General features: G+C 48.2%; 6 protein-coding genes across 6 annotated transcripts; 4 read left to right on the plus strand and 2 right to left on the minus strand.

Moving 5' to 3' along the window:
- Positions 1–90: 90 nt before the first annotated feature.
- Positions 91–1,317, minus strand: TGAM01_v208177 (hypothetical protein; the record flags this gene model as incomplete). Its single annotated transcript, XM_018809466.2, has 8 exons — positions 91–119; positions 173–251; positions 308–370; positions 463–603; positions 675–782; positions 839–988; positions 1,060–1,204; positions 1,268–1,317. 8 exons carry the CDS (start codon positions 1,315–1,317, stop codon positions 91–93), a joined length of 765 nt encoding a protein of 254 aa, XP_018657350.2.
- Positions 1,318–2,201: 884 nt separating this feature from the next.
- On the minus strand, positions 2,202–3,464 carry TGAM01_v208178 (capsule polysaccharide biosynthesis protein; the record flags this gene model as incomplete). Its single annotated transcript, XM_018809467.1, has 1 exon — positions 2,202–3,464. One exon carries the CDS (start codon positions 3,462–3,464, stop codon positions 2,202–2,204), a length of 1,263 nt encoding a protein of 420 aa, XP_018657351.1.
- Positions 3,465–4,644: 1,180 nt separating this feature from the next.
- On the plus strand, positions 4,645–4,784 carry TGAM01_v208179 (hypothetical protein; the record flags this gene model as incomplete). Its single annotated transcript, XM_024550273.1, has 2 exons — positions 4,645–4,709; positions 4,760–4,784. Coding segments are annotated over 2 exons (90 nt in total), but the record flags the coding sequence as incomplete, so codon positions are not given.
- A 475-nt stretch (positions 4,785–5,259) lies between these two features.
- On the plus strand, positions 5,260–6,407 carry TGAM01_v208180 (aflatoxin B1 aldehyde reductase member 2; the record flags this gene model as incomplete). Its single annotated transcript, XM_018809468.1, has 4 exons — positions 5,260–5,301; positions 5,364–5,920; positions 5,978–6,047; positions 6,099–6,407. The coding sequence occupies 4 exons, from the start codon at positions 5,260–5,262 to the stop codon at positions 6,405–6,407; spliced, it is 978 nt and encodes a 325-aa protein (XP_018657352.1).
- A 549-nt stretch (positions 6,408–6,956) lies between these two features.
- On the plus strand, positions 6,957–9,314 carry TGAM01_v208181 (double-strand break repair protein MRE11; the record flags this gene model as incomplete). The annotated part of the gene is made up of 4 exons (XM_024550274.1): positions 6,957–6,972; positions 7,031–7,158; positions 7,225–8,317; positions 8,371–9,314. 4 exons carry the CDS (start codon positions 6,957–6,959, stop codon positions 9,312–9,314), a joined length of 2,181 nt encoding a protein of 726 aa, XP_024404981.1.
- A 1,518-nt stretch (positions 9,315–10,832) lies between these two features.
- On the plus strand, positions 10,833–12,211 carry TGAM01_v208182 (nitrilase; the record flags this gene model as incomplete). Its single annotated transcript, XM_018809470.1, has 2 exons — positions 10,833–11,318; positions 11,384–12,211. The coding sequence occupies 2 exons, from the start codon at positions 10,833–10,835 to the stop codon at positions 12,209–12,211; spliced, it is 1,314 nt and encodes a 437-aa protein (XP_018657354.1).
- Positions 12,212–12,318: the final 107 nt, after the last annotated feature.

A 12,318-nucleotide genomic window follows, 5' to 3' on the forward strand; every position in this document is an offset into this window, starting at 1 on the left:
CACAAGTCTTTGCCACTGGTGAATGGCCATTTCGAATAAAATAGGTGTGCCGGGCATTGACACTGAATGGGAACCTGTTTTCTACCTGGTTCAATACGTTCCCATAGTGAGGCCCGAATCTTTTAAACGCAGTATTAGCAAAATCTTATAGCGGAGTGATTGTATGACCTACCAATAACAATCTCTTGGCCAGTCATGGAAGAATTCTTAGCCGCGGAAATGAAGACGTCGGCAGTGTCATCAAGATCAGTCTGTCAAACCAGTTAATTACTGGGAAATGAGCGAGAGAAGGGGCTATTTCACATACCTCGCGCTTCAGCGTAGATGCACTTTTGATCTTTTCAATCATTTCTGGCCCAAAACGCTGGCCCTATCATCGAACAGGTGAGCGATGTTTAAAAATACTTATCATTTCAAACAAAAAAATCAACAGGAGAGGTAAGAGAAAATGAGGTAACAAACCCATTCAGTAAGCATAAGGCCAGGGAGAATGGCATTCACTCGAATCTTGGGCCCTTGTGTTAATGCGAGGTTCTTCATGAGCTGCAGTCCAGCAGCCTTCGTAACAGAGTAGGCCATGCTACTACCGCGGTTGCTTATTCCCTGAAAATGTTACTCTCTTGTTTCAACCCTTGCTCGTACTCACCCAGAATGCACATGATGGCTTTACTTACTGAGATGGAAGAAGTAATCAGATAGACACCTCCTTCGGAATTCGCATTAAAGATTGGCGCGGCTTCTTGCATGAGTTGCAGATGAGACATGACATTGACTGCCCAGCACTATATCAGATGTCAGCCACTGTTGATTCCAGCATTCTCCTTTATTACACCCATACCTTGTTCCACTCATCATCATTCAAGGCATGGAGATCGCCAAATTTGCTCAGCTTTGTCCATCCGGCATTTGCAACAATCACATCGAGTCCGCCAAGATTCTTTACTGTTTCTTGAACGATGTGAACATTGTCTTCTCGTTTTTCGGCATCCTATATTTAGAGTATTAGCATTAGCCACAGACTTGAGTAGTACAAAGCGCATTCGTACCGGAAATACTTACCCCTTGGACGATGAATATCTTGGTAGAATATTCCTTGGTCAAAGTGTTGGCCAATTCTTCAGCTGCTGCTGAATTGGAGAAATAATTGATTGCGACATTAGCCCCCTCTTCGGCGAACTTCTTACAGATGATGGCCCCAAGACCTCTATCGCGGTGGTTAGTGTGGAGCTCTCTTTCAGAGTGAGGCAGCAGAATCATCGGACCATACCTAGAGCCAGCGGTGACTAGAACGTTTCTTCCTTTCAGTGAGTAGGGCATTTTTTCCTGATAAGTCTTTACTGCTAGAGCTGAGAGATAAAGGCAACAGATATATGTCGCTGGTCTCCTCTCTTTTATAACCCCGCATACCCAAATTGCTCAATGTCTTACATGCGTCTTATTCATCATGAGCCGCGGCGAAGGCGGGTCCAAACGGCACTCCACAGCCGAAAAACTGTTTCGAGGGCGTCTTTCCTCTTACCTCCATCGAATTTACAAAATTCTAGCAGAATTATACTCATTTCTTGAAAGGTTTTACGTAGAATGCAAATTTAATGCTCAATCTGCCTCATAGATACGATTCAGGCTGCTAGCTGGGGACATATAAGTAGCAGATCTTGCCTAAAAGACCACACTAGCCTATCAAGATCGGCTTTTTCCGATTATGTGATAGGACTGGATATCCTAAATACAAGAGCGAACTTGGCTAGGACAATTACCTATTGCTAGGAGATTATTTCACACCGCTTTGGAGAGTTATTTTCCTTCGAAACTTCCTGCTAGACCATGGAATGATGATGTAGTCTAGCTTCTAACCAAAAAGCCGACGTCGTTTAGGGCTCCCATGGCGGAATAAGTGTAAGGTTGTCTGCAACTATAACTTGAACATTCAATCCGCATTGAGTTCACATGCAGCTACATGTGTCAGAAGCGCAATTAAATCATTTGGCTAATAATACTATATCTCTGAGGCCCGTTTCGATGATGAAAACGCTGAAAGAGATTTGAGATTAAATAGGCCATGACGAATGTGAAGATGTTGTTGATCAAGCGCCAGCTCATGTCAGACAGGCTATTCTTGAATTGATAGTAAACAGCACTATGACTTGTGAGATTTAGCCTAATAAAGCCATATTTAGGACAATTTAAAATATCGTAGCTAATTAACATTTTATAGGCTCCAGATAGCCGACAGTATAAACTTCTTCTTCCGGATTCTGCCAATCAAGCTTCTTAACCTCCCGCGTCTGATCAAAATGCGTAGAACCATATCTCAAATAAGCAGCAAACGTTCCCTCTTCGTTGTCTTTATTGTGATTCTCCTCGTCATCCCAAATATCAGCTAGCATCTTCAACACCAATCCGCCGCTCCCCGGCCCGTGAGGCAGCTTCACCATGGAGGTGTTTGCCAGCACTGATGTTACAAAATCCTCAGCCTCCTGCCATTCCTTATCAACAACAACATCGTCCCCAGACCGGGGCATCGACAAGAGATCGAACTGGCGTTGTGCATCCCAATGAGATATTTCTTGAGCGTAAAACATTTCTTCTCGGGCGTTGAGTAAGAGCATGTGTTTGTTATACCACTCTGCGCCGTTAAAGCCATCATTTGGGTCGCTGAGCTTTCTCAGTCGCTCACAGCACATGTAATGGGCCACATAGTCGGTAAAGGCTTCATAATTCACCTCCACGGGTGTCATATTGGCCGCATCCTTGGGAGGGCAAAACACAGGCAAATGGCACAACAGCGGATGTTTATGGAACCCGGCTGCGTTGGTGACTCCATCCCAAAGCGCAACATAGATATCGTGCCATCGTTTGATGAAGGGATTGTTGCGTTTGGTGGCGAGAAAGCCGTTGAGTGGAGTGTAAGTATCCGGCAAGTGCATCAAAGCCACCGCACTCAGTTCATAAGGAGATTCGGGATCCTCAATTCTCTTCCAGCAAATATCATCGACGTGTCGCAGCAGTATCAGGCCTGCATCCATCCATAGGCCCCCATACTTCCATAGCAGAGGTAAGCGTACCAAGTCGCCCTGATGCGCCTTGTGACCATCCATAGTCCCATCAATAAAAGTCTGCGGAAAGAGAGAAGTATCAATGTAATTGAAGATGCTTGTCTCCGAGCCATCAACGCGATCCACTACATGGACAGTCCAATCGGGACCCAGCCTTTTGACCCAATTAATAACATTTCGCTGTACCCATGGCCGCATTTGAGCAAAGCCAGAGTGCCAGAATGTCCAGATATTCTTGTCAGAGGTAACGGGGTGGCGCTTTTGAAGCCATGCTGCAATCTCTTCGTCCGAGCGATGATCAATCTTGTCCGGAGATAAAAGTGCAATTCCATCCGGAAGATGTGTTTGTGGGGTGATCACTGACATACCGATTTCTGCCGACCGAGCAGGTGCTTTATCGTCATACATGCTTGCTGATGATCAAAAGGCAACTTTATCAAGTTTAAAGACAACCCAGCTGCTCAGTTGCAATCACTCAATCATAAAAGGCGCAGATCTTTTATGCTCTAATACTCCGAGAATACCATTATGCCAAGCTCATAGAAAATACAACGTTACAAATCCTTGAGTAACACCATTGCTGTGCGCGAAGATTAAATATTGTCTTGTTTTGGTATTGTGGCGTTACAGTAAGCCTCTATGCCGAAAATATACTGTTCAGTGTATTGCATAATTCATTAAGACTCCTTTTAGAAGATACCTGACCACATGTCATACCTCAAATGCGGCAGGATTACCTGAAACAACTGGAGGGCAATGTCCTCGCAACACCTGCTCTAATCAGTGTCCATATACTGCGCTCAAGTGCATATAATAGATCTTCAATCTCATCGTGAAGGAATCTCTTTCGTGAGTATCGTGACACCTTTCTATTTCCTACACCACGTTTCACTCGCCACCTTGGGGAAAATTATCATGTGAACAGAACACGAGGTGTCGCATCGCACATCAATAGCCTAAAATACTACCTTCATGACGCCTTAGGCGAGACCACAGCTGAGGCCAATAGCTAAAAGCTTACGTTGAACGATCTACTGCGTTCTTCACAATCCTATATCGAAATAGCTCGCTGCAGACCAGATGCAAGTCGCCCAATTGGGTCATCGTCATCAGCACATAGTAGCACGGTATGCTTGCTTGAGATTGGGGTGCTGAGGCGATGAGGTGCTGGCTTAGGGCAGCGACCAGGAAAGTCATCAGGATTGACTATGCCATCCAAAATATATAGTGCATATATATATGCTGGCCAAAAAGGGCAGCCAGATTAAAGCATACTTGATCCTTCAGCTGTGTTCTATTGTAGAAAGAGACATTATGGTCGCATCAGGCACGTAGCCAGTGCACCGTAACGTTGCTGTCTTACTGGTGCCATCCCATGCAAACATACAGATATGGTAAATGAATCTGCAGACGATTTTCCTTTAGTCGTAATTGCTGACTTTAATAGATTCAGCCGCCTGGACCATGTCGCTGTGGATACTCCATGTGATGAGCATGTAGGTAATTTGATCGTCGATTTAGATCGATCTCACGCCACCCGTTCGGTGGAAAATAGGCAATCGGAAACACAATATAGTCAAAGAGCTGAGGTCGCTCGAGAAATAGGGCGAACTCAAATTCCAAGTCATCTATAGGGCGAAATATAAGTCACAAGTAGGGCGCCCCTCAATCCAGAAGGCATTAGCTAATTCAGCTCGTACCAGTTTAGTGAACCATCCTAGAGGTTGAGCAGGACCCTTTTGCTTATAAATTCGTGGCCGAGCTGTCTCCGCCAGACTGTGATTACTATTCGGTACTCAATCGGCCTGGTTCTGTACTATATAAAAATCGGATTATATAATGGTCTTTACATATTTACCAAGGTATTTTCGCTCTAGCATTCCTTTTAGGCAACTGCAATCTTCTATGCTTGAGTCGTTTTAACTAACACGATTGGCTCTGAGTTGCTAGCGCATTTGTCAGCTACGCGTATCGGGTTGGCCCTTTCAGATGGCGACACTGAGCAACATCCAATGAATAGTCGGCAACTCGGCCCATAAATTGTTATGTATACCGAGGAACCTTCCGGTATGGATAAGTATATAAGTGTTGGCTGGCGCCATCCAGCACAGAAGAGAGGATAAGACCTTTGGTTAGCGACAAGAAGTTCAAAAAATCTGTCTTATACCATCAAAAGCTATTTTGAACTGAATATACTGCCAATATGCCTAAATCACCAATTGAGATTGTCCTGGGAACAGGAAATGTGAGTCAGCTATCACGGCCTTGACATCCAAGATCATGCCATTTAACGGTCATCGACAATAGGTTGGAGACATGTCCAGAGACCCAATGGCCAAGTTTGACTCACCAGCAGAAGTTCAAGAGTTTCTCGATGTCTTCTACAAGAGCGGCTACCGCCAGATAGATACCGCCAGAGGCTATTCACCACACGCTCCACTGTCCTGTGAGCCCCGTCTCGGTGCAGTTAATGTCGGGGATAAGTTCGTTATCGGCACCAAGGTTGTCTCACGCCCCGAGGGAGCTCATTCGAAGGACAAGATTGCAGACAGCGTTGATGGTTCCTTGGAGGCATTGAGAGTTCCTCAAGTTGACATTATGTATCTACATCAACCTAACCGGAGCGTGCCTTTTGAAGAGACCGCGGAGGCCATGGACAAGGCTTATCGGGAGGGCAAGTTTAAGCGATTTGGACTATCCAACTACACAGCTGCCGAGGTTGAGCAGTTCATCAAGATTAGCGAAGAAAAGGGATTTGTAAAGCCAACTGTCTACCAAGGACAGTACAACCCTATCGTTAGAAGTGGAGAAAAAGAGCTCCTCCCAGTGTTGCAGAAACACAACATTGCCTTTTACGCTTGGAGGTGAGTTTCAATACAGCTGCGATTGGAAAGATTCATGACTGACTTTTTTCATGACAGTCCTGGCGCTGCGGGATTCTTCAATGGCAACCACAAGAACGCCCAAGCTGGAGGTCGCTACGACACCTCTGTAAGTCCCAGCTCCTATACAGGGGGAGTCAATATGCTAATCATTACTCAGCATTACATTGGCAACTTTTATTCTTCGAGATATGTCAAGCCGAGCATCGATGCTGCCGCCGATCGCGTGCGAGAAGTCGCCGCAAATCATGGCATCTCTGGACATGCGGCGTCTCTTCGATGGACTGCCTACCACAGCGCTCTTTCCGCCGAGCGTGGCGATGCCATCATCATTGGTGCCTCGAGCATCAAGCAGCTGAACGAGAACTTGGAGATTTTTGAGCAGGGGCCACTTCCGCAGGAGGTTGTTGATGCTGTCGATGCTGTCTTTGCGGAGATTGGGGACGATGCGATTGCGTATCACAACTAGAATGGTTTGGTCCTATGCACAAGCGAGCATTGTTTTGAACATATATATACATTCGTATCTGAGTTATATTCAGCTTGATTAACCAAGAATGCATGAATGGAAATAGTATCATGGCAAATACTAGGTCAATGTTGATAGAGTCGGTCCCAATCATATGTGTAAGTCGGCTAAGACAGAGAACGCATTAAGCCAGTAAAGTTAGATGCAGCATTTCGAAAGCAACCAAGATTCAAAATCCAAAGAAAAAAAGCTTAGATCTACTAGTAGCAGCTAGTTCCAATTTGCAAAGCATCTATTTATATTTTTCTGCCTTGAAGAGAGAATTTGGAGCTCCTTCGATTGTTGGCAGCACGTGACCTCGCATCATGGCGCGTTAATGCCTAGAAGCATCGCGTCTCCCACCGTGAACCGCCCACCCAGCTTAATGTTCTTTTGTGCACACTTTGCGAGATTCGAATTCCGCCTCTGCTTCTTGTCTTTTAGCAGCCTCAGAGTCAATGGAGTGCTGATTGTTTTCAGCCGTTGAACAGAAGACATTCGTTTGGCATCATGCCCGAGTTTGCTGGTAAGCTCGAGGCGCCGCAAATGGCTGGTCGCAGACTGCCCCGCTAACATTTGCTCAGAGGCAGACACGATCCGCATCCTGATTGCGACGGACAATCATGTGGGATACGAGGAGCGAGATGCGATCCGCAAGGACGACAGCTGGCGGACATTTGACGAGATTATGACTCTGGCCCGCACAGAGGACGTACGTTGAGCCGGCATCTTCCAGGCATCCTGCTCGTTTATCTGGCTCCAAGCTCACGCTTTGCAGGTCGACATGGTGCTGCTTGCCGGCGACTTATTTCACGACAACAAGCCCTCTCGAAAGTCCCTCTATCAAGTCATGCGCACGCTCCGCAAGAACTGCCTCGGGATGAAGCCGTGCCCGCTCGAGTTCCTCTCTGACGCCGCCGATGTCTTTGAGGGAGCCTTCCCCCACGTCAACTACGAAGATCCTGACATCAACATCTCGATCCCAGTCTTCTCTATCCATGGTAATCACGATGATCCGTCTGGCGAAGGAAATTACTGTTCATTAGATCTGCTACAGGCAGCAGGCCTGCTAAACTACTATGGGAGGGTAGCCGAGGCGGATAATATCCAGGCAAAGCCGATTCTGCTGCAAAAAGGCGAGACGAAGCTTGCGCTATATGGGCTAAGCAATGTCCGTGATGAGCGCATGTTTAGAACATTCCGAGACCACAAGGTCAAGTGGTTTCGCCCCGGTATGCAGACTGGCGAGTGGTTCAATCTGCTCGCTGTCCATCAGAACCACCATGCCCATACAGCGACGTCACATCTACCAGAAAATGTACTTCCAGATTGGCTAGACTTGATTGTCTGGGGACATGAGCACGAGTGTCTGATCGATCCTACCAAGAATCCAGAGACTGGCTTCCATGTGATGCAGCCCGGATCGTCGGTAGCTACTTCATTGGTGCCGGGAGAGGCTGTCCAAAAGCATGTCGCGGTGCTTAGTGTAAATAACAAGACCTTTAAAGTTGACAAGTTCCCGCTCAGAACGGTCCGTCCATTTATTACAAGAGAAATCATTCTTTCCCAGGACAAGCGCTTCCGAGGGTTGGAAACGAAAAAGGACAATCGAACTGACATCACGAAACGGCTAATGGAGGTGATTGAGGAGATGATTGAGGAGGCAAACGCAGATTGGGAAGCCATTCAGACAGATGAAGAGGCCTTGGAAGATCGGCCTCTTCCCCTTATCCGCTTAAAAGTTGAGAATACCGCACCAGAAGGTGGTCAATTCGACTGCGAGAATCCACAGCGGCTCTCCAACCGATTTATCGGCAGAGTGGCCAACACGAATGATGTGGTGTATTATTACCGAAAGAAAAAGGCCCCCAGTGAGTCTTCTATCTACTAATCTTGCGCTTTACTTCCAGCTTACATTTTCCAGGCAAAAACACGCAGGCAAACACTGCGGAGGCTCTCGAGTCCCTCGAGGACGACTCAGCCGATATGATCAAGGTAGAAAATCTCGTCAATCAGTTTCTCTCGGTACAATCGCTCAAAGTCCTGCCACAAGGCCCCTTTAGCGAAGCGGTCAATCAGTTCGTTGCCAAGGACGATAAACAGGCTATGGAGCTTTTTGTATCTGAACACTTGTCCGGACAGGTCAGACAAATGCTGGGCCTCGAATCTGATGATGAGGACCTAAATAACGCCATGGAGACTTACAAGCAGAGGGTAGAGCAGCGGATGGCAACTGCCGGGAGCTTGGGGAGGATGGCACAAAGCGAACGACAGAGGGTATTGAAACCCAAGCCAGACGGGTGGGACTCGGATTTCGATGGTAGCTGGGAGGACGAGCCTGGTGCCTGGGTGTACGAAGATGACATGCCGTCCAATCTGGAAGCTAGCGGCTCATCCCGAAAACCACAACCAAAAGATGATGAAATGCTAGATTTAGATGACGAGGAACCACCGGCAGCAAAGCCGAAGAGAGCACGGGCGACAAAGGCTACGCCGGCTAAGAAGGCTGCTGCGGCTAAAAAGCCGCCCGCTCGGCGTGGCCGGAAGCCCTTTGAGGACAGCGAGGAAGAAGAACCGCCAGAGGAAGATGTGGTGATGGACTCGGATGAAGCAGAGGCTCCCCCATCACCTAAACCAGCTGCGCGGGCAACCAGGCGCGGACAAAAGGCGAAGAGCACAGCCGCTGCTAGCAAACCTGCGGCAGCAAAGAAAACTAGAGGTGCCACGGCGGCCAAGAAACGGCAGACAAAGCTCAGTTTTTCACAGGGAGCGACGCAGGATAAGGCAGTTGAGATTAGTGACGACGAGATTTCGGACGACGATGCGTTTGAGCCAGCGCCGGTAGCGAGTCGGACGAGGAGAAGGTGATGGGAATTTCCGATAAAATGTCATATCACGATGTAATGATACGAATGGGCAGTAATGAATGCATATACATGTGGAATTTTGTTTGTGAGATCTACTTTATGTCTTTACGGCACGTTCGATCTCAGCTCAGGCCGCAAACCAAAAAGTCACAATAAGCAAAGCCATCTACATACAACCAAATGCAAACGAAGCAAAAAAGGAATTCACAGTTTGGAACTGCTGGCGGTCTCTCCCGCCGGGAATTGAACCCGGGTCTCAAGCGTGACAAGCTTGCATACTGACCACTATACTACGGAAGATGTAACCCGCGCTGTTAGCGCAGGTGTAGCGGATCAGATCCAGTTGGGTGGTGGAGTTTGGTTTTGCTTTATCAAGCTTATGCACAGCTGAAAAACATGTTAAGATGAGGCCTTGGGATAGAAAAGACGAGCGAGAGAATGAAAGTGTAACGTCAGAAGCTAGATGAAAATTGAATATCAAGCTTCCTCGTTTCCGCAGATCCGGCACCTCGGTCTATCACTTAGTGCCATGGTTGATAGCAATCATTTCGAGTTGAACACAACTACTTCAGCTGCTTCTATAGCTAGCTCGCCTATACGAGTAAGCATGACTCCGTCTTGAAGATATGCTAAGAAGAAAATGTCAGATATGTAAAAAAGATAAGATTTTAGACCATAGTGACGCATGTAAAGATTCGATCTGGGGAGTCGATATTCTTCTCCCTCCCTTTACATTTATTCCCACCTTTTGTGTGTCTAGTTGCGGGAATTCCCGAGAGGGCTTTCGACGTAATACTCCATTATCATATGTAAAAGAAATTGAGCAAATATCTTTTGAGTAAATATTCCCGCAATTGATAGAACAGACGAACCGGCTACGGCGGGTTGGAGTGTGCGGCATGTGCGGCATAGTTTGAGTTGGACACTTGCGGCAGTAGGATCATGTTGGTGTTGGCTTTCCACAACTAGCGGCGCAATGTCATGACAGTAGCCTATGCAAAACGTTGAACTAGCAGCGAATGAAAGACTGTTTCTTTTACTCAAGAGTAGGAGTAAACTCTCTATTAACCCATGGGACAACAGCTTCAACATTAAATCAATTCACTGCAATTTACTAATTGTCAAACCAAACTTCTATATTCTTTAAACTCCCCGCTTACCCGGGCCACATTTCCCAAACAAGGCACTGCTAGTCATACCGTATAATAGAGCCGCGCCCTTCTCCAACGGACACTTGCAACCAATGTGGAAATAAGTGAAGAGGGGATGAGGGGCAGCAGCTCTATTCAGCTCGAGTTAGTGTAGATGACGCAAAACCTTATTAGTGGTCTGCTTCAATTGATGACAAGCTCCTCTTGGATCTCCTCACTTTTGTTCTTTCGTGTTTCGGCAAAAGCAGGTCTTTTGCTTTTTCTATCTGCAAGTAGTATATACCAAAAGTCTGCATTGAAGCCATCTCTCAAATCTCTGTTGAATATCCCAAGTGACTATTCACTTATACTCCGCAGTCATATCCATCATGACTATCCGCGTTGGAACCGCCTCACCCCACACTCAGGCCACCACTAAACTCACCCTCGCCCACCTCGAAGGCATCGCCCGTCGCGCCGCAGACCGGGGCGTCGACATCCTCCTGCTGCCAGAAGCCTTTATCGGCGGCTACCCGCGCAACACGACCTTTGGCGCCGTTGTGGGAAGTCGCTCTGCTGAAGGCCGGGAGTCGTTTGCTCAGTACTTTGAAAAGGCGGTTGATCTGGGAGATACCGTCGGCGAAGGCAGTGCGGGCGCCGGATTGAGATGGGTGCGTCGGCAACTTCCTGGGTATGAGGAGGGTGGTAAAGGACGAGGCGATGGAACGCGAGAAGAGCTGGAGAGAATTGCTCGCGAGACGGGCGTCTTTATCGTGGTGGGATGCATCGAGAAAGCAGGTGGCAGCTTATGGTGCTCTGTGCCGTATATCTGCCCACGAGAGGGCATCATCGGCAAGAGAAGAAAAGTGAAGCCGGTTTGTCTCCCCTCAACAAGCTGAATTGTTTGTCTGCAAAATCTACGAATCTAACCATCAACCAGACCGGCACCGAGCGCATCATGTGGGCAGAAGGCCATCCCTCCACCCTCCGCGCCGTGTCCACCACCATCCGCGGCCAGCGCGTCAACCTCGCCGCCGCAATCTGCTGGGAAAACTACATGCCCCTGCTGCGCCAGTCGCTCTACAACCAGAACATCAACCTCTACCTCGCGCCCACGGCAGACGGCCGCGAGGGCTGGCTCAGCGCCATGCGCACCATCGGCATCGAGGGCCGGTGCTTCGTCGTCAGCAGCAACATGTGCGTGCCCACCGAGGCCAACGCCAACATGAGCCTGCCAAGTGAGGCCGGCCTGGCGTCCATGGCCGCCCTCGGAGACCGGGATGTGGTCCCGAACGACGGCGGGTCGAGGCGCGGCTTCGGCGCGGAAGGCGTGAGGAACGGCTCGCACCCGAGTCCTTCCCGGGCGAGGCACGGGCGACGGAAGAGCGTCTTTGATGAGGATGGCAATGAGATTGTGCTGTCGTGCCCTGCGGAGAATGGCGACACTACTCAAGAAGAGCAGCAGCAGCAGCAGCAGCAGCAGCAGCATCTTCCAAGAGTGGAAGAACAAGAACGCTCGGAACAAACTCAACAGCAGCAAAAACCTGCTTCATACCTCTCCCGCGGCGGCTCTGTCGTCATCTCGCCCTTTGGCGACGTCGTTGCCGGCCCTCAGTGGGAAGACTCGGATAATCTGCTCTACGCCGACATTGATCTCCGCGACTGCATCCGTGGCAGACTGGACATGGACACGGCGGCGAGTTATGCGCGGAATGATGCGTTTAGGTTGACGGTGGATGGGCTGGAATTTGATCCGCTGCCTTACTGATGAAGATAATACAAATGATGGAAATTGTCATCACTAGCACTCTCTGTATCATTAGATTGAATAAGAACAAGTAAAAAGTATTCAATGATCAGGTCAAGATTCAAGTA

The sequence above is a fragment of the Trichoderma gamsii genome (genome assembly GCF_001481775.2).
Source record: "Trichoderma gamsii strain T6085 chromosome Unknown Scaffold_33.2, whole genome shotgun sequence".
NCBI lineage: Eukaryota > Fungi > Ascomycota > Sordariomycetes > Hypocreales > Hypocreaceae > Trichoderma > Trichoderma gamsii.